The 22,389-nt window shown below is 32.6% G+C and overlaps 1 protein-coding gene across 1 annotated transcript; it reads right to left on the bottom strand.

The window, feature by feature from the left end:
* Positions 1 to 17,408: 17,408 nt before the first annotated feature.
* On the bottom strand, positions 17,409 to 22,017 carry LOC136272440 (uncharacterized). Its single transcript, XM_066074001.1, has 3 exons — positions 21,716 to 22,017; positions 20,065 to 20,251; positions 17,409 to 19,415 (listed from the first exon to the last, which is right to left on the bottom strand). The coding sequence occupies exons 1-3, from the start codon at positions 21,913 to 21,915 to the stop codon at positions 18,762 to 18,764; spliced, it is 1,041 nt and encodes a 346-aa protein (XP_065930073.1). The 5' UTR covers positions 21,916 to 22,017; the 3' UTR covers positions 17,409 to 18,761.
* Positions 22,018 to 22,389: the final 372 nt, after the last annotated feature.

Below are 22,389 nucleotides of genomic sequence, written 5' to 3'. Positions count from 1 at the left end.
CAACTTGCTAGGTAGAAGCCGAAATGAGTTCAGTATTGAAGTGAGTGCAGGGGAGGTCCAGGTTTTGTACAAACTGAAATCTATACTTCCTACCGATGCTTTTAATTGACAATTTGTAAGTATTTCTATGTACTGTAAAAGGTTGATCTTTCGACAAGCCTCGGCTTATTTCGTTACCTTTTTCTTACAGCATTTCAAACAATGAAATAATTCTAAAAAAAATTTTCATCATGCAATTTCTACCTTCTATCTCAAAAGAGAGAAAATGCATAGGCCGAAGATTGTAATCGGGAAATGGCAAATAGAAATTATAGAATACAGCAGGATTTACATTAAAAATTAGCTTTTAAATACAAGTACAATTAATATATTTCTCATGAACAATATATTTAACTTTATATCAAAATACTTATATAAAAGAATACAGCATGGAAAATACACTATTATTTAACCACAGTCAGGCAGCTGACATTACTTATTTTTCTTTTAATAATAAAATATACCCATACCTAGTATATATTTTTTATTAAAAGAAAAATAGGTAACGTCAGGTACTTGTGGATTTAAGTTATCGTTGGTACATGTACCTATTAAGTACTGAATTTATTATGATAATAGATAGAGTTATTTCCCGTTGGCCGCCACATATTAGAGGTCGACTCGGTGAGTTTTCGTCTTTGTCTTACCAAGTTTAAGAAAATATAGCAGAAATATTTGCTTGAAAATCTTTAATATGTTGACAGTGCGACCGTTATGGCGAGCGCAGATATTTATTTTGTTTTTTTAAAATTAAGATCAGGCTTGTCAAACTGCACGTGACATTCGTCTAGACTCTGGCGTCACATGACGTCGTAAGTTACATTTTTTTTAAAAAAAGGCCCAGGGGCCATATTGGTCACCTGAGTGGAAGACATTGACTTGCTAGAATTATGCATGTAGATGTTAGAGTATGGACTTCCCCTTTTTATTCATTTTCTTTAATTGGGCTTGATCTAAGCACAATGGCTTTCTTTCCAACCAGTGCTTTTAAAATGCCTACCTCATTATCAATTTAGTCATAAAGAGGTCAATCTCAGTATTTCTGCAGAATATAGCACTTGTACTGTCAACTCTCAAGTGTAATATTATGCTTTAACATTTCTCTCCTTTTTTTTGGGGGGGGGGGGGGTGTAACATTAGCTAAGATAGTTATAATAAAAACAGAAAATGTGAATAAGATTTAACTTTTATTTATTTACAAAATTCAAGAGATTTGGTGAAAATTTATCAGACAATAAGTACATGTAGATAATATAATAAAAAGTAAGAAGCATTATTTACTAACAATGAACTATCTAAATTTTATATGACTTAAAGACATTTTTATGTACACAGTATCAAATAATGCAATATTGCAACAATTTTGTGACAGAAATGCAAAAGTTCTTGACAATAACATTACATGTAAACATAGATGCTTTTTAAACAGTTAAGGTATTAAAAATTGAAATTAACGAAATTCACAAGACTCATAAGATGAAAGGAGATGCATGGTCATTTTGCACATTAAAAGTTTTTGAAGACGTTTTTCCCTTGATGAAAAGTAGAAAAATGTTCATTTCTCAAAATTTCTGCGGTGAAAAATTCATTTATTTCATATTTTAATGAGGAGGGTGTTTATGCATATTTCCAACCAAGAGATTTGTTTGAAATTCAAATCATATTTTACAATATCATATAATTCATGCACTGCCCATAGACTTCAATGCAAAATTCAATGTGAAATTATTTGGCCAATAATCAAAATTTTGTAAAGTCCTTTGGTGGAGCATTTTTATTTGATAACATCTTCAAAATGCTACCATGATTAAAAATATTGGACCATTCATTTATTAGGTACGAAATATGGTGGTTATATATTGAATACCTTAATTCAAACATTTGTTTAGAGAGAAGTTTAATACATCAAAGTAATGATTTGAAAGATATGAAATATACACTTTTTTTAAAGTTCTCTCGGTAGTAAATCTTTCCTATACATAACGAAAGCGAAAACCGGAAAGATTGCAACTGAAAGTAAATCATTATATGATGGTCAACAGACTTTGACTTTGAATATGAAATATTATTTTTAAAGAATTTTTAATAGGTAACATTTAATTGGAGTACCTGCAGGAATCAGATCACCTAAACTTGATGGTAATATTCCAAGATGGAATGATTAAGATCTTTCTGCAATCAATAATTTTGATTTTAAAGACCAGTCATGAGAAATTATAGTGATCCACCTTTTTTCCTCTCTTTTATAGGAAAAATTGTAATGTTAAAAAGAGGTAGGTTTACCTCCCTTTACGGGCTGTCCATTGACCCCCTCTTTTGATACTTACCTGCCTATACGTGTTTAATATATAGTCGATTCTCATTAGAGAATAATATAATGGTGGTCACATATTAAATATCTCAATGCTGGAGAAAATTAAATATCAATTAATATGGAGTTAACTGAAATCAGCAATATACTAGTAACTTAGAATGAGATGTAGGTATCTCTCTGATTAAGCAGGTTGCATTCCTATTCTACACAGGTAACTAGAGCTAGTAAAGGTAAATGTTTAAAGGAATTTCTGACTGTTTTGAAATACAAAAATACAATAAACTTAAACATATAAGTTCATATATACAATGAACATTATTTCAAAATAAAATGATGTAAATGATATATATGAGGAAAAAAAATCTCTAACTGAGCTGCACGTGCTTTCAAAATTCATGTATCAAATTCTAATTTAGCTTCAAGAATAAACAAGTGACTTAAACAAAAATCAATAAGTATGCTGGATGGTCATGATAAGTAATCTAATTTCTGGGAGCTCTGAATAAAATCAAAGATAATGGTTTTTAATATAGTGTGTGAACTTTTGCAAGTACATGTATTTCATTTTCAGGTGCATCTATTGAATTTGGTTAATTTGTAGACCACACAGCCTGTTTAAAGCCTCAGCAATTGGGATTTGTACAATACTGCATTAGGTTGATTACAAAGTAATTACATAAAGACTTGAATTTCATGTATGATAAGAATATTGACACTGAAATTGTTATTATATTTGCTCTGGAAGAAATATGAATTCACATACACTGTACAAGTTTATATTCTCATGTTCTCTAGTATTGTTCTGCAGGGACTAAATGACACATGACACAGTAACATTAATAAATTTACAATTTTTCTATACAGCAATTATTTCATGAAGAGGTAATAGTCGGTGAATTTATCATAAAACTATAGAATACAGTGTTAAACATATATCAAAGATACCAATTACTTGATGCAAGTGTATATTTCTAGTACAACTCTAATCATTATTTACCAGAAGTCATCAATTTCTTGAAATTAAACTTTGTAAACAATTCATGTAATCTCAAAATATTTCATGTATATTCAAAGTACCAAGTTCATGATATTCATGTATCATTAAAGAAAAGAATATAAATAGCAAGGGTAAAACTAAGTCACAAACATCAATACAGTATATTCATAATTTATAAATATTAATTAACATATAATACAATGATCATCATTTTTTTTACATGAATGATTGTCATTAATGGCACATGAATTTTCAGTAACATATAATATTCAATTATTTTGTACATTTATTAATTGTCTGTTGAAAATTAATAAAAAGTCATATTGAAGAATTCCTGTTTAGTACAACTGTTTTGTGATTATTAATGAGTTGTTTGCAATTTTTTAAGCTATTCCATGCATGCATATAAAATTAGTTTAAAGTATACATATGTTTAATAAGAAACAAGATTTTACATCAAGTAATTGGTGCCTATCAGATACTGTATACAGGGAAATATTCGCCCCATTTTATTTTCCCCCGTCATCCATCTTAGAGGTAGACAAATTTAAAACGGGGTAAATTAAAAGAACATGGTATGATTTCTTCAATAAAACTGTGACTGGGGAGAATTTTAAATGTTGCAAAATTACGTGAAAGGGTGAAAATAATTAACACAGCTAGGGCGAATATAACCCTGTATACAGTAATCAATGTACCAAATGTCACTAAGTGACACTGGCACATTGGTAGGTGGGAGAGGGGACAAGATGACTTATCTCTCCCAAATAAATACTTGTGCGTCCCTTATATCAGATTTAAAAAAGTAAATGTACAGTAAATCATTTTATGGTCTGACCAATATGCCTCAATCACATCAGTTTTACAATGAGGAAAGTTTGTGAAAATCAAATCAAGTTGTGAACCCGACTCATGAGTTACCTTTTTTACCAATTGTGTGCATTTTAAATTCAAGTTCATAAAGTTCAGAATTTTTTTGTGACCTGTAAACAAATCAAAATTGAAATCTCCAAGAATTATCAATTTCTTCTCTGTGTCTACAAAAGGTTTTAAATGCAACATAACTTCACGTTCAAATTCTTTAAAAGAACATGCAGGGAACTTGTATAAAACAATTATCTGCACTTCTCCAAGGTCTCTGAAATGTATTAAAGCTATGATGAATTCAAGCAAAGTGTTGCTGAATTTTGAAATACATTTCATCAAATGGTCTTCTTTAACGTATAATGCTGTTCCATGATGAGGACGATAGCTGTGACTTCTCTTTTCATGATTAAACAAAGTCAAGTAACCTTCCATCATAAAATTCTGTTCATCATTGATGGTTAATCTTGTTTCTGAAAAACCAATAACATCTGATGCTAAAACATTGGGTTCATTTTTAATTTCATTGAAATGTTTATGAAGAGATCTTGCATTATTAAACATATTTTTTAGTTTGTTCTGCTCTGTTTTGTACAATGGAAGATAACATAGTTTTAGAGGTGCTTCCTTCCTCATTCTTTCCATTTCTTCTACAACTTTTTTATCCACAGTTAATGCTTGTTCATTGAAATTCAGAATATGCAATTTGTCAACAGATCTAACTCTACTAAGAGCTACATAATGAATGTGGGGTGTTTTCCTTACCTTTGATTGAGACAAATCTACTACAATTTCATCAACAGTGCAGCCCTGAGCCTTATGAATTGTCTTACCAGCAGCTGGTCTTAAAGGAAACTGTATTCTTTGATATGTAGTTGAATTGAAAACAAAAGATCGCTGACAGTCAAATATTGGTGTCCAATCATCCATAACATCATCATGGAAAAGATGTCTGTATTTCTGTCGAGCTATTCTTCCTACTGCAGAATCTAAAAACTTCACCCACACAATAATTGGCCTTGATACACCAGGTAATCTGTTTTCAACAAGAAATACAGTACATGATGAACCATTTGTCAAGCCATCAGTAACATCAATATTAACCGTAATGTCATATATCATTCCAATGGCTAGAGTTAGTCTTGTCATGAGATTTGCAGTTTTGCTTACATCATCTTGATATTGCAATGATCTGAGTAGTCGGTCTTTCACAGTTTTACTGTGGTCTTGAAGGACACTGTCAACAGCTTTAACAATGACTTTTTCACCAGGAAGTTGCTCTATAAGTTTATTGTTATATTCATCTACTTTTGCATTCATTGTGAAAAGATGGGGAGCATTGTGTGGATAATTTGGACTATTTTCAGCAATGATGCGCCTGTGAATTATATCCAAGTCATCAGAAGTCATCTCATTGTGACGAAGACGGTTCAAAAGCTGTGCAAATTCTAAATCATCCTTTTGTCGCATTACTTCATCTAACTCAAATAAGATGAAGTTGTCTTTCCAAAGATTACATGCAAGTGCTTGGGCATTTTGTTTTAAATCTTGAAAAATCCAGCCATCCATGATTGGTTTAAGTTGAAAGAAATCTCCAACAGCAATAATACTAATGTCTCCAAATGGCCTCTTCAAACAGTAAGAAGCTGAAGTCTGTCATTTATAAATTCCAACTTTGCGTTGCCAACCATTGAAATTTCATCGATGATGACTACTGACAAATTTCTATACTTAATTCTAAATGTGTTGAGTTCATCACAATGCATGTTTTGCTGCCTTTGGTTAATTTTCTGGTGAAATGCAGAAGCAATTGTTTGACCACCAATGTTAAATGCAGCTTTTCCAGTGTATGCACAAAGAAGAATTCGTATATCATCTGGATTCTCACCCTCCTTAGCAGCTAAATACCGATGTAAAGCTTGATAAAGCGCTCTGATTAACACCGACTTTCCAACTCCTGCACCTCCTGACAGATATGCATGAATAGGTTCCTGTTTAGACTTGATCCATTGCATAACATGATTGAAGAATTCTCGTTGCTTCAAATTTAAACTGGCTACAAGCTTTAAATACTCATCATCAGGTAATCTAACAGAACTCTGCTCATTCAGTTGTCTTGTTGATGGAATTCCAACATCACTTCCTATATCATACTCTCTCTGTTCAATTGGCCTTTCTGGATTAAAGTGAACAAATGTTTCAGAGTCAACAGTTCCTTCATATTCATCATCTGCATCAGTTTGTTGAGCACCAGGAGCTAATTCATCATATGCTTCTGTCAAATCATCCTGCGCCATCTGTTCTGCCTGCTCAAGCATATCAGCATTATGTTCATACTGTTTGATTTTCTTAGCCAAGAAAATTTTTTTCTGGTTAAATGATTGCCCAAAGCTCTGATGTCCACACAGAAGATCAGAAGTTTCATTTCGCCATGGAGTGAACAGCATTAGCTTTTCTCTATAGTAATTTTCTGGGTTTGTCTTTAAGCTATAGCGCACATATCGTATAACTCTTGGTGTTTTTCTGCGCTTAATTTTAATTCCATTTCTCAACACAACTAATGTGCTGTCGTCTTTAAATTCACCCTCAGTATCAGATCCACTATCTTCATTTTCTGACTGGTGTCTCTCATCATCATTTGTTTCCATTTCAGATTGGTCAGTTATACTTTCTTTTGGGAAAACTACATTTAACTGTGACACATAGTCAGCTAAACACCAGTTTTCAAGTTGTTTTGGACGTTTTGCATATCTTTTGACTATGTTACTGCATTCTATGTCTGTGGAATTAGCATTCAACTTTTGAAGTTCTGAATCAGGTTTCACAAGTATTACACGGTCATCAACTGGAGATGTGTTTATAAACATTACATCTCTTGATGCTTTTGTAAGGGGCATTTGCAAAACTAGATATGCTGCTTCTTGTGCTCCAATTTCAACACTGTTAAGAAAATGATTTCCAATATGTCTAACTTGTCTCTTAATGTCAAGATTGCTATCTCTTGCTTCTTTTGCAGCTCTACTCAGCAGATCACTCATGTCCCTTTGGGATTTACTTATGTATGAGACAATGTACATTGCACAAGCATATGGATCCAAAACATACTGAATATCGATGTTTGCTGCCCATCCATGAAGAAGAGTACTGTTGTAAGCATTCACTCTCAAGTCACAGGGTTTACGTTTTAAAAATACCTTGGGTGTTCTCAAAGAACTTCTGATGCATTTTATATAATCATCTTCAGATAGTTCTGCAAAAAGTCTTGGAAAGTGCAGCTGATGTCACATCCATTTTTAAAGGCATTCACTTTGTCTTGCATAGTCTTATACAATTTTTTGTATTTCTCAATGTCACTGTCCAAAGGTTCCAATATCATAGTAGCTTTGAGTGGTGGAAGTGGAAATCCAAATCTGCAAACAGCCTTTCCTTTTTTTTTTGCATGTTTGTGAGTGTTTATGAACTTGCAATTCTATCAAATTGTCTTCTGTATTCCTTTCACACTTCAAGTAGCTGTCAACAAATGCAACAATTTCCTTGTTATCATTTTCTAAGTATTTTGGAGCATTTTCAATCCAAACAATCATGTGAACATGTGGTGATCCCCTTTGTTGAAATTCAACTTTATAGAAAAAGTCCTGTATCTTGCCAATGGGATGATGATCACTCTTAAGCACAGTATTTAAAAAAGTTCGAAAACGATGATCAAAATATCTTGTACATGAAATTGGGTCTTTCTGAACTAACTTTGACTTTTCAGTCCATGTCATGCTCTGAATTTCAGAATCTGTGTACTCTTTGCCATTGTTTAAAACTCCTAGTGCTCTGATCAGATCATTCCAACGTGTATCTGCAGCAGAAAAGGACATAAACCAAGTTGGTAGACCAAGTTGTCGTATCATTGCAAAAACATCTTTCTTTCTTGTTTCAAGATAAGGAGGAGAATTTCTCAATTGTTTGAAAACATAAAATCCCTCATTGTGTCTAACAATGTCACTGATTTGATCAGGATTTCTTATTTCATTTGCAGTAAAGGTTTTCCCCTTTGTTTTGCACTTCCTAAGGGCTAAATTGCATTTGTCTGTTACCTGTTTTAGTTGAATCTTTTTCAATTTGAAAAACAAATTTGGTACCGACTGTGCAGCACGTCTATCAGCACTTCGTAATTCCCACTTGGCAATATCAGCATATGAAACAGGTACTTGACGCTGATCGTTTTCTACTCTTCCTTCACCACAAAATATTGTTGGAAATGACAAATACTCAGCCATTTGATCTTGATACAAACTAATTGGACGCTGTCCCTCTCCTGGAGCAAACGTGAAGATCTGATTCATGTCATATGAGTCACTGTCTAATAGAGTATCACGATTTCCATCCTTACCACTATCAACTTCACAGAATTCATCAGAGTCTGATCCATCTGATTGGTCATGCATTGCTGAATCTTCATTGGTGTGACCCTCTATAAACTCTCTCATTAATTCGCTTGCAGATTTGGTGACCTCATGGAACCAGTTGTCATCTATGTTTATGTTTGAATTCTTATAATATTCACTGTTTTTCATTAACCAATGTAAAGCAATCAGAACCTTTGTAGGTCGGATATTTTCATGACAATAAGAGTGCTGAAAAGATAGTTTTCTTTTTAACTTCACAGGTATTGTAATATTTTCATCAAGTCTCCTTGGAGGACTATTGATTGTTGGTTGAATGTCAACTGGCACATTTACAACATTTCCTTTTACAGAATACTGTCCTCCTCTTGGTAATTCTCTAATCTGCATGAAGGGAATTCTTAAGGATACGAGTCTTTCTTCCAATGGTAACAGATTCAATTCACTTGGTTTTTGAATCCATATCATTCCATTTGCAATAGAGAGTTTTGGAGTTCGACTTTCTTTTAAACTTGAATTGCATGTGTTGCATATCCATTCCTGCTCGTTTACAGACTTTGTATTAGTAAAATACTTACTTTTGATTTCAGCATCCAACAAAATATTATCTACATTTGAAACACTTTCCTGAAACCATGTCTGTTGGCAACATGTGCATACAAACACCGGACCCAATCTTACATTGTTGTGAAAATTGTCAACACACTCAATTGCATCAACTCCAAATTTACTTTTTCTGTATCTTTGTTTTTCAGTTTCAATATAGTCCAAATTCCCCCGTGAGTGTGCTTTTGATTGTTTTGCAGCAATATTTTCTGATGTTCTATAGTGTTCATTTTTTCTCTTTTCTTTCATCTTCAATCTCTCTTTTTCTAACTGGTTAGAATTTTGTCTCATTTCTTTTTTCTTCTTTAAATCTCTTATTTGCTCATCATGCCTATATTCTTCTTCTTGCCTTTTAATTCTCTTACTGTCCCTTTCCTTGCTTTTAAACTCTGGATCTTGTCTCTTGTTTCTCTTTCTGTCCCTCTCTTTTCCTTTAAACTCTGCATTTTGTCGTTTGTTTCTCATACAGTCTCTTTCATTGTCTTTAAACTCTGGATCCTGTCTCTTGTTTCTCTTACTGTTCCTCTCTTTTCCTTTAAACTCTGCATTTTGTCGTTTGTTTCTCATACAGTCTCTTTCATTGTCTTTAAACTCTGGATCCTGTCTCTTTTTTTCTTTTACTGTCCCTTTCCTTGCTTTTAAACTCTGGATCTTGTCTCTTGTTTCTCATACTGTCCATTTCCTTGCTTTTAATCTCTGGATCTTGTCGTTTGTTTCTCATACGGTCTCTTTCATTGTCTTTAAACTCTGGATCCTGTCTCTTGCTTCTTTTACTGTCCCTTTCCTTGCTTTTAAACTCTGGATCTTGTCTTTTGTTTCTTTTACTGTCCATTTCCTTGCTTTTAAACTCTGGATCTTGTCTCTTGTTTCTCATACTGTCCCTTTCCTTGTCTTTAAACTCTGGATCTTGTCTTTTGTTTCTTTTACTGTCCATTTCATTGCTTTTAAACTCTGGATCTTGTCTCTTGTTTCTCATACTGTCCCTTTCCTTGTCTTTGAACTCTGGATCCTGTCTCTTGTTTCTCATATATTCTCTCATGTAATACTTTTTATCTTTCTTTATTGCTGTTGTTTTTAAGTGACCAGTATTGGTGCCATCAGATTGTTTGTTTGTGAGAGCAGTCGTTGTTAACTGATCTAATCTATAATATTGATGTGTACTTTGATTATTTGTAGGGAAGCTATGAATAAGTGTACGGAAAGAGACAGGCATCACTTCAAATTCAGTTGCAAATTCAATGTGCATACTTTCATACATTGCATACAGAAATCCTAATAAATCATTTAAGCAGCAACTGTGTCTCATCAGAGACTTTCCATCACATTCAGACAAACCATTTTCCCCATGAGAATGCGAGTCAAAAAAATAAAAATCATTGTCTGAATCTTTGTACAGTGCTGAACATATTGAGCCAATCATTATTAAAACGTACCTAGATAATCCCAATGCTTGTTGCAGACATTCATGTAGAGTTTGAATTTGATTTCTCTTATCATCTGTAACTAATAAGCCAAACAATGTATCAAACTTATCAACCATATGGTGATTTTCACCAGAATCAATATGAATTGGTAATTCATCTAACATCAGTAATCTACTTTTAAGTTTTCCAACACTCTGAAGATTCCCAACAACCGTGTTGTACAAATTATCTCCCTTGAGCAGAGTCTGATCTAAAAAGGAACTAGTAAATGAAAAATTTTCATATGAATTTGACAACATCATAAGTGAATTGCATGTACACTGATTACCTCTTGAAAATGATGAAAACCTCATGCTTCCCTGATGGAAAGATCCAAACACCACATTATCTGAATTCTGATGCATACAATTACCTTGCAGCGCATGTGTTGTTTCATTTGGTATATTGTTCATTACAAACGGAGTAATATTCTTAGTTGTAATCTGAGAGATATTCTGAGTAAGCAACTGAGAGGAATTCTGAGTAATCATTTGAGGCATAGTTTGAGTCAAAGTGGTCTCAGGGAGAGCCGCAGAGACCACTGTCACAGGGGTGGTAGAGATCACCCCTGCCGGTACAGATGTCATAGGTGATAGGACGTGGCCTACACCCAGAGGCACAGACAGTTGGACGTGGCCAACATCTGTGGGGTACTTGTCACCCACATCTGCCTTACATGTATTCTTTTTTACAGCAGCTTTCTTCCAGCTCTTCTTCCTAGGCATTCTGTGATCTACAAAAAATATAACAATGTTATAATTTATACTAAATAATAAGGATCAGCATAGCCTTCACTTGATTCTAACACACTTTCTAAAAATAATAATGCTGTCATCAGACACCTTCAGATTAGAGAGCAGTTGTTGGAAACTACAATGCAGATACTTTTAAAAATATATACTTATTTTAAGTTTGTAGCACAAATCAAATTTAGGAAAGCAGAAAGTTGAAAAAAATTAAACCCTGAAAGTAAATTCAAAATTACAGGCAACACATATGACAACATTGATTTAAAGAGGTCACTTGTGTGGCACAGAGCGTCTGCTCTAGAGACACAAACTAAGGAGTTTATCCTTAGTTCGATGATTCGAACCCCACTGTGGGATGTGGAGACTGGTCCTTTGGACAAGACCGTAACAACAGAGGTCCTGTGTCTCTGAAAGTGCTGGCATGAAAAAGATCCCTCACTGCTCAATAGACCCGAGTGCCAAGTATAGGACAAAATTTGTAGATCTCCACCTGCAAGTACTGGCGTCTTATATGAGTGAGAAATTCAGAGGGTTTTTAAATAACATACAATCAATCATTTTAAGAGAGACGCAAGTTACATGCAATTTGTATACCATTTTCACACAAGACTTACCTTGAACATGTGTCACACATTTCAAGAAATTATATGTACTGTATAAATGTATACAACATTTACTGGCATAGCTTTTGTGCAATAATCCAAATTACATATCTAACCATTATGGTATTTCATAAAATTTTATAGAATTTTTTTTTGTTTATCGAGGACTGTGTGTACATTGGTATTGTGGTTAACCTGCAGTCAAAATTATAAAAGCAACCGTTTAAGCCATTTCAAGTTTTTCTATGTTATGCCACCACATGCATCTTTATTTTTTCATAACTCATATGAGAAATTACAAAGTCAGTATTGTTAAAATTTGGCTATTTTGGTCAAAACCTTTTAATTCTGCCATTTCCTCTAAATATTCCTCTAACATGTGTTATAATTTGGTAGCATTTAATACTTTGAAATTTCTTTAAAATGAAAGATTAAGAATGCTCTCTACACTGCACACTAAAGAGTTCTGATTCTAAGCTATTTTCCTGCAGTTAGAGTGATCTGCCCTTAGATCTAAATTATAAAAAAATGGAAATTTGCAATATATTACTCAAATTGTAACTAATTCAAGTATTCTTAACATTTTAAAAGGCCATGATAAATTGACTGAACCTGTTATTCACATGTATTCTCTCTATTGAAGTAATTAACAGTGATTTCTTTTCACTGATACTGTGTTGTCTTTGAACATTTTTCCTGGGGGCAAATGCCACACACCATACAGTTAAAATTAGATAACTAAGCTCAATATTAACTCCTTTATACAATATATTTTTCTCGATGTCCAAAAAAATTGTGTGAGAGGGTCTTTAAATCAATTCCTTTGAATTACATTATTTTTATCGGCATCTAAGATGAATTGTAACTCATAAATCTGCAATGAAAAAGTTTGTAAATTAAAGTTTGAAAAATTTTGCGACAGACACACACACTTGTGTAAAACAGTACACCCTCTTCATCACAACTATTTGCAAATGTGTGTAATCCATAGTAACTACATTTGTCTTTGAAACCTTAGACTATCAGAATGATTTTATATTTGTTTTTATTTAAACGGCTCAGGAATTTCCGAATTTATGTATCTTAATTCTGATGCAAGGGATGTCTACAAAGGAAGAAAATATTTCTATTTTGTCATAAATATGGTTTTTCAGAAAGTTGAATTTATTAGATGTAGTAAACAAAGGCTTAATAGTGTAACACCATATAAAGAATGCAAAATAACATTTTCGAGAAGTAATCATGTATAAAGTTCTGAAATAATTATAACAATAAAACAAATTGTGATCGCCACAAGGGTTTCACTCTCATAAATATTAACAAGTTTATCTTTTAAAATGATAGGTGAGCTAGCGCTGTGGCCATTATAAAATACAGAAGCAGATTTCTAAAACATTGGTTTAAATGAATCGATTAATAAACAATAGGAAAACACAGTGGTGGAGTGGGGTCTCTATTTAGAATTGTAAATCTAGAGTGGGCTTCACATTGGCAATGACATAGCTCATTGACTGTGCCTTAATCATTATGCATCTACTGTTATTTTAATTTCGAGGTGAAAATTTTCCATAACCATTTGTACTGTTTTGTAGCAATCGTATCTTCTCGGGCCTCTGACAAGCTCGGAAAACATATTCGAGATTGTTAAAGTTAGCTATTTATTATTATAATATTTATAAATACTTGGCATTATAAGACCTAAGCTAGAGTAAATGTTAATCTTGCCATTTATAATAAAACACAAAACTTCATGTGAAGATGATAAAACGAAATTCAACTGGTACAGTGTATCTAACCTACACAGTACAGTTTTCCCAGAATCCCCTACTATGGAGTCGAGCATTGGTATTTCAGTGAAACAGACTAACTGTTGCCAGCGCTCGAGAGTGCTAGCAATTAGACAAAGTTCAACAAAGAAACTAAGTCCCATATGGGTCACAATTAAAGCTAAGAAACATATAAGGAACTTGTTAAATGCTAAAAAAACTATTTTATGAATACTTTAACTCTGTCAAAAATGATCACCTCTTCTAGGTTAAGAATGGTTGAAACATATCAAGGCCCTGAATGAACACTAAATTTTTTATTAAATTTTATATCGCCAGGATTGAATATAGGGTCAGACTAATAACAGGAAATGGGACTATACTGCAAGCCAGTGCAAGGTTTTACTATACAAAAGAAAACATTTTTAGTCTAGACAACCCTTAAATGTAATTATAGCAAGCGCAGCAAAGGTCACAAAGCAAGCTAAATAGACTAACGTGTAAGAACAGAGGAAATTTGGAATGAGATCTGTACATATGTCAAGCAAATTTTGTTGTGACAGCTTCCCAGAATTCCTTTGCTACCCAATACCCTTTGCGCCAATAAATAATAACATAAGGCATAAAAGACTTTCACTGTCTTTCAGTATGTAGAAATCTTAAAAAGAAACAAAAAATAACTCTGAAATTTCTTTCAACAAAAATTGCACTAGGTCTATTAGTTTCAACTAGACGCTCGGCTGTTTCCGTTAACCCTGACGATCTCTCATGTGACATAATGATCTAGATGTCTCATGCGACTTGCGTTTGAAGTGGCAGATCAACATTTCAGGTGTATTTTTTAAGGTACAACTGCACTCGCCCAAACGGTCACACCGTAACACATATTAATGAAAAATACAAGTCTTATTTCTGGATAACTACTTTTAAACCTTGTAATCCTAAGAAATAAATACATGTAGTTATTCTAATGAAAGATGGGACTAATATCAGTACTTTACCCATTGAATGCAATTTTTAAAAAATATTAATTCCCATTCTGTTTCAATATATCATGATATATTGTTTAAAGTTAACTAAATATTATTTCCAACTTTCAATTACGAAAAGAAAAAAATAATAAACATTTATGAATAAGTTTAACTTTTCCGTGTTTATTTTATTTGAATTAAAAATTTCGATTATAATTCATTACTAATCAATTATGCCCAGCCGAATATTACTGATATAATTGATTCTAATTTCTTTTCGATTTTCCATCACTAGAACTTAAATCAGACTGCTAATTATATAAACCACATAGTCATTATTACTATTCTAGTATCATATAGCACCTTATCTAATTATCTAATTACCCTAAAGTACTTTACATGTAAAAAAAATAAGTACAATATAAAACAAAGAACAAGTGCAATATAAAATGCAGAATGGTAAAATCATATGGCATGAAAATAACACCTTCCTATTAATTTATTTTTAAATAAAAAATGCCCTTAACACAATTTTTTATAATAAACTGCATGTAAATCTATAGTCTTTTTATTCTACTGTTGTCTTTTTTTTTTTATCATTTTACACACACTACTAAGCTTTATTTTAGCCAATTGTCAGGAACCTGTGTAGGTGATATTTCTCATCTCCGCGATTGACACAAAATCACAATTTATATAGTTTCCTTTCTGCAAACTTCGATAAACACTTTGTACTGCTACTTTTACTAACAATAAGTTATGCTTTATAAACATGTTCTGATGACAGGTCTGCCTATATGCAAGAGTTGTCCCTGTAGACGACTTTCATATTTACAAAAGTTATTTCCCTTTGTGGGGACTATCCAGGGTCAACCGGCGTAAGGCACTGTTTTCCCTCTATAACCTTACCAACTTTATAGGTCAGTATCTTAGTAATTAAATCTGTATGAATATGTTCATAATTTACATGTTACCCTATACCCTGGCAATACAGGTACAGATTGAAATTGTCCGATAACGTTTGAAGATTAAAAATATTAACACGTAACTTACAAAGGACAGAGACAGTGGGAAAAGGAGCGAAACGCTGACAACGGGAGATAACTCTTAGGCATGTAAAATTCGTCTATTTTTGTATTGTACAATGACAAACTATTACTCTTCCTTCTACTAAGTAAATTTAAAAATAGATCATCTTCTCAATCTTCTTCAACACTAGAAAAATAATAGCAGTATCTAAATGGAGTTGTTTTTCTCCGTGTGACTTTTCTCCGAGAGACTTCAACTGCGCAGCATGATCGCATGATCGCGCTTAAACACTGCATAATAACAAATTACTGCTGCATGAGGAAATATACGCAAGGTTGTAATTATTCAGCTAAATCCTTAACTATTCAAACCTTACAGAATGAAAACAACAATCAGCAATGAATACTTTTGTTTCAGATCCGTGTAAACACTAAACTTCAGTTACTTCTTCACCGTCCACATCAAAAATGACTGAAGGAAGCGAGCCTCGTTTTCATTTATTTGGTATACCGCGCCCGATCGAAAAAAAAATAAACAAAGGTAAACCTAATCTGTTGATATCATTTCGTACGGCCATAAACTAGACAAAATTGAATGCGCACTACATAAAGTTCCTTGCATATAGATGTAACTAATCACAGCTCTGTTGCTTATGGGAACTGGAGAAGATTTTTAGAGTTTAAAGGTTTTCTGATGTATTCTTATGTAAAATTTACTCATCCATTACAGCTCCGTCCTTGCCCCAGGGGTCATGATTTGAACAAACTTGAATCTACACCACCTGAGAATACTTCACTATGAGTTTCATCTTTCCTGGCCAAGTGGTTCTTGAGAAGAAGATTTAAAATATTGTTTTTATTAGTATTTCCATATGGTCTGTGTGTATTCATTCGGGTTGGGTGCATTTACATGGTTTTACAATTCGTCTCATTACTAGCAAAAACACACCACAAACGTGTAAAACTTTAGTCATATAGTTTAATAAATTCTCTTTATCCAGTGACATATATTACGCATTGTAGGCAAAAGTTTCTTATTGAAAATGAAACGTAGCCAAGATGTGGCGATTTTTAGTCTGCTCTATGAGAAAATTCGAGTTAACATGTGGAAATTTTAACCCCAATTCATAGCCTGAAATTTGGCTCAGACGGCTGTTTGTTTCAATTCAATTAGGTGAACTTAATCTTTTCTTGATTCAGGTTTTCACTTTGGTAACCTTTCAACTCCTCATTTGTCAATTTTTTTCTATTTTTACAGGGCTTACATCCAACAGAATATCAAGTTGTTGATTTAAATTGTTGACTTTCACGAACTGTAAGTCGTACATAAAATTTCTTAAGTGTTACAATTTAAATGAAAAAAAGGATATAATATTCCTTGAAAATAAATAGGGTTTGTCCTTTAAACATGCCTATGAAGCGTACAAAGTTTGATACACATTTATGGGAGGGTTTTCTTTGAAGTTTGCTAAAAAGGCTGAAATGGACACATATACATACACATACATATGCACAACAGTGATGCTATAACCCCTTTACAACAAGTTGTGCGAGGGGCTAATAACCTTGTGGAATGTATCACAAATAAATTACGACGAAATAGTTTCATTTTCAACTTTATTTTCAATTAAACACCCTTACAAAAAAATTAAATTGTTTGAACAACAATTTTTTACAGAACTTGCTTTTCTGTAAACTAGTATTTGATACTTAAACAAAAGATTACCTTTATGGAAAATATGTTAGGAGAAAGACATCTTGTACATTGTAAAACTACTGCTGTTGAAGAAAAAGATGTTTTTGAAGGGTGAAATAGAAACACACACACACAAAAAAAAGTAAACTACGTCAAAAAATAACTACAGTTGTGAAATACAAACAAATTTGCTCTAAACTACTTTCAACCAGACATTTTTAAATTTTCATTAAAAAACTGTAAATAAAACAAATATGCCATAAGGCATTTTTTTCAAAACTAGTAGTCTTCCTTTTGTAGCCTTTACATTATAACCATATCTTGGTGAACATAAGAAGAAAAAACTAAAACCTACTTGTCTAAAATAGTAATACAGATAAAATAACAGTCTTAGTTTTAAGCACTGCTAGGAAAAAAACGTGTATTCACAAGTTTTAAAAATATCTGTAATTAACAAACATTCAAAGTAACTTGTAAATGAATGCAAGGAAAAAGCTTCTAAAAATGTGTTGCACTCAAAAATATATCATCCACAAGTCTTGGGCAGATGCAAGTGGATGATGTACATGAAGACAAATATTGTTTTGTATTTAATTTTTTTTTGCTCCAAAATTAACATACATTGATATTGCTTTTCCACATTTAGAACGAATTACTTGCGAGAACAAAGTACGAGAGTAAAAAACATACATTTAATTTTGAATGGAGCTTTTGCACACCTGAATAAGAGCAAAATTTTAAGCATTGACATTAAAAAGTATTATCATAATCGTTACAAGAGGTTGACATATTTTTTCAATAACACAAGTTCAAAACATATTATTCATAGAAATAAAGGCAACACAAATAATATTAACAATGGCAAAATTCTATAATACACTAATTCTAATGACTCTAAATGTCAATAAAAATTTTTTTTCATCTGAAGTTGAACTTTTACTTAATAATAAGATTTTTAAAAAATCACTGGTACACACAGTTTTTTTTATGAAGAAGTATATGAATATTAATAATAGACCAATTCAAATTTGGAATAATACTCACATGATTTGTACCTTAACAAAATTAGCTTGAATGAAAAACGAAAGATGAACATTTTTGGCTGAAGGGGAGAAAAACAAAATGTACTTTAACAAGTAGTTATGAAGTAAACAAATAGTTTACAGAACTACTTAAATAATACAATATTATAATCCTGATGATCGTTTACATTGTCATACTGGGTTTTAATCAGTAGAAAATCCTAAAAAGACTGTCTGGGGTGACATAAATTTACACCGCCTGAATAATTCTCAAAATTTGACTCTTAGAAGGAGTCATCTCGACCTTCAATTTTTTTGACAACAAATAGTCCTCAATGTCATCAGGTGATTGCATCTTGTTTGTGTCGGTGAAATTTTTTAGCACTGCGTTTGAAATTGACAACTTGTGCAATGTTGGCTCATCTGATAATTTACAATTTATTTGTGCTTTCAGTGAGCTCTGCAATTTTGAAGTGTTTTGTCTCATATTGCAGAATTTGCATTTCAGTGTGGGAACATTAGAGTTATATGTTCCCACATCTTTGTTGCACACGCCACAAAGAGTCAATGACACACATGAAACACTATCAACTGTTATTGTTTCAATAAGACTAACGGACTCAACTTCAACATTCTTGACTGGCCCAATATCATCAACTAAATCAATTCTAGTATCAGGGCAGGTAGTCAGGGATTTGACGTTGTCAAAATTTCTTAAAGACACATTACAGAAGGTGTAACATTTTGCTAACTGAATTTGTTCAATATGTTTATCCCAGGCACACAGCTGAATGGAGTTTGTTGCATCTGCTATTGTTAAATATTGCTTTTGGATAACTTCTCCAGATTTAATTGTTTGGAGTGTCGGGTCATTTTGACTCATGATCTTGGCTTTCACAGATACCTGTTTGAAAATCAAGAGGTAAACAGTTGAACATGTTGAATATTTATTATTAAGATCTTTAAATTATATATAACTAGACTTTGACCCCTGCGTGCACGGGTTGACATTGCATATCGGATATTTACAAAAAAGATACATTGACACAATGTATTGTTGACATTTAGATAACAAAGCTATAAGCCTGCAATAATTGTATTAATTTTACCACACTTTCCTTAGTAAGAATAATCTGTGTCTTGGGATGCCCTTACCACAGTTAGAATGCCTCCCATATACCCGTAACATAACAGAAAATTGAAGTTGCATTGAAAACAAGAGACGTTTGTGAAACGCTCCCCCCCCCCTTCTTGGAAACAATCACACAAAAAATAAACTAGAACTACAAATAACTGGAATTTTTCTAAGTTCAAGGATTATAACTCAGTCAAAAATTGCTCCATCATACCCAAAATAATCAAGATTTTTAACATACTGTCTTAGCCCTACAATAACTTTTAAATTTCCAATTTGAATAAAAATAAATCACATTATCAGAGCTCTTTATGAAGACAGGAACTGTAGTACCATGTTGCACAATACACAATGCAAGTGTACCTGTACCTGATTTCAAGATAAATTTTTATATAAAAATTTAATTTGTGAAATTTACCTTCTGAAAAGCTTGCAGGGCCTTTACTTCTGTAATGGTTAGAACTTTGTCCTCTGGTTGCTCGTATCGGAAATCAAGTTGACGAGAAGCAACAGATATTCTAGTGGCTGATGTAACTTTGAGGTCATATAAACCTGGCTTTCTTGCACTAATTGATTTGTCAACTTTTGCAAGACAAACTGGACTCCTAAAAAAAATGTTTGCACTTTAAATATTCTTTCTTTGGGGGTAAAAATAAAACAATTTTATTTAATGAAGAAAACAAATTGGTTTGAAGTAGTTTAAAGTATATATTGAACATATTAATTAATCTAAATTCAGTTTAAGTGATAATCTAGAAAAGCAATTTAACTTGACAACATTTGTAACCTGTTAAAATTATATGAAGATTGATCCATCATTTAAAAAATACAAAAACTGAAGAAATTTCAAAATTCAGAAAAAAATTTCTTTCTGCTTTAAACAGTCTTTGAACATATTTGACAGGTTAATAATTTGAAAACAGTAACAGTGTGTCCCTAATTATAATAATAAAACATTGTTTTATTTATTTCAATTTGCATTTGAAACAAGATTACCAATAGTATGGTTGTTTACAAACAAATCCACAACACGTGCTATCTAAAATGCTTGACCAAATGATTATCGTGTTTATTTATAGCTTTCATTTAATTTGGAGACAGTGCTTGATAACAAATGAATTTACATATCTAACTTTATTTCTATCAGGCACGGTCTGCAATTAAAATGTAAACGATAAAGTAAAATAATATTTAGTTAATGTTTATTATATTCATTTGTCATTTCTTCATAAGCAAATATATACTTATGCAATGAGTTGTCATAAACCAGAGAGGCAAAGTTGGGTTGTTGTTTTTTTTTACACAATTTAGTTGAATAAATGGAATAAAAATCTTGTAATAGGTTTCATTCTTTAAGGAACTTATTTCTTATGCGCATTTAAAAGGCAGTTTCAGAGCATGAATCTTTGGACAATTGCCAGAAACATGCTGAACAAAAACAAAAACTGTTGTCATTAGTTAGTTTCTCAGTATTCTAATTTACTATAAATATTTTTTCCCCCAAATTTTATGTTGCTATTTTTATGCAATTCAAAAGGAAGGGTGCTAGTTTTGCAGAAAAAAAATCAGTGCACTGTAGGGTGTATTTATTTTGGCAGAGATAAGGACATGACACTGGAATGAATTACGTGGCGGCGTCAAAAATGGCATGGGTCCGCGATATGCCAGTTTGCTTAGATTGAACATACGAACAACCAACATTACCGGAGTACTGTGTGGTAAAACGCAAAATTTGTTAAAGTAATATATTCAAAAAATCTTTTGTAAACACATATTGGTAATAAAAATGTAATGTTTACCTCACTGTCATGTAAGACGAATTCATCAAATTGGTTGAATAATGATTGATGAAATATGGGGAAGGGGGTTTGTTTACTTTTACAAATTTGGCAATCAACGGGAAATAACTCTTGCTAGAATCATGATTATGTATACTACGTCCATTATCCTCTCTTAACTACTGATTTTCGTTGATAACGAAATCACCAAGTGATAGATGCACATCGTTAAGTAAGTTTTGTAACAAAATATGTCATCGGAGCAATTACTGACAATAAAAAAGTGCTTACTTTGCCTTCTGCATTTCCGTCAAGATTTGGTTGTATTCTGGGACAAAGCAAACTAGATCGCTGTACTTCTCGTGGTCCTGAAACACTGCGTTGAAGTACTTGTTGTTGTTTCTTGACAACTTGATGGGGGACACATTGTGAATGTATCCCATAATTTCCGATGGTTCTTCCTCAACTCTTGCTTTCTTCGCGGCAGACATTTTAGCGGGAATAATAGCGTCTACAGGAAGTCCACAAACATGGGTTAACGCATGCGTAATGATTTAACGAGTTATCGTTCTTCGTTCTGTGCATCAGCTTGTCCTTACCCCCATCCCCCCCCCCCCCGGCCCTGTTCCTGTTCCTAATGGTATATTGAAACTTTTTTTTATTTTTATTTTTTACTAAAGGACGGTTTAATATTTGCACAACTTTTGTTAGGAGGTTTTGTGATCTTGTTAAAATTGATGTTGAGATTTTTATATTGTAAACAATATTTAAAATGGAAATTATATAATTAGATATAATGCAAAATATTACAAATTAGAGCAGTATTGTATACTTTGAAAGACCTATGACTTTATCTTTTCAATATTTCAAGTTTTTGAGAAGAAGATTTTTAAAGATTTTCTCTATATATTCCTATGTAAAACTTGATCCCCCTCTTGTGGCCCCTCCCTACCCCCGGGGACCAT

This window comes from Magallana gigas, chromosome 10, assembly GCF_963853765.1.
Source record: "Magallana gigas chromosome 10, xbMagGiga1.1, whole genome shotgun sequence".
Lineage (NCBI taxonomy): Eukaryota > Metazoa > Mollusca > Bivalvia > Ostreida > Ostreidae > Magallana > Magallana gigas.
This window is presented reverse-complemented; position numbering and strand designations above follow the sequence as displayed.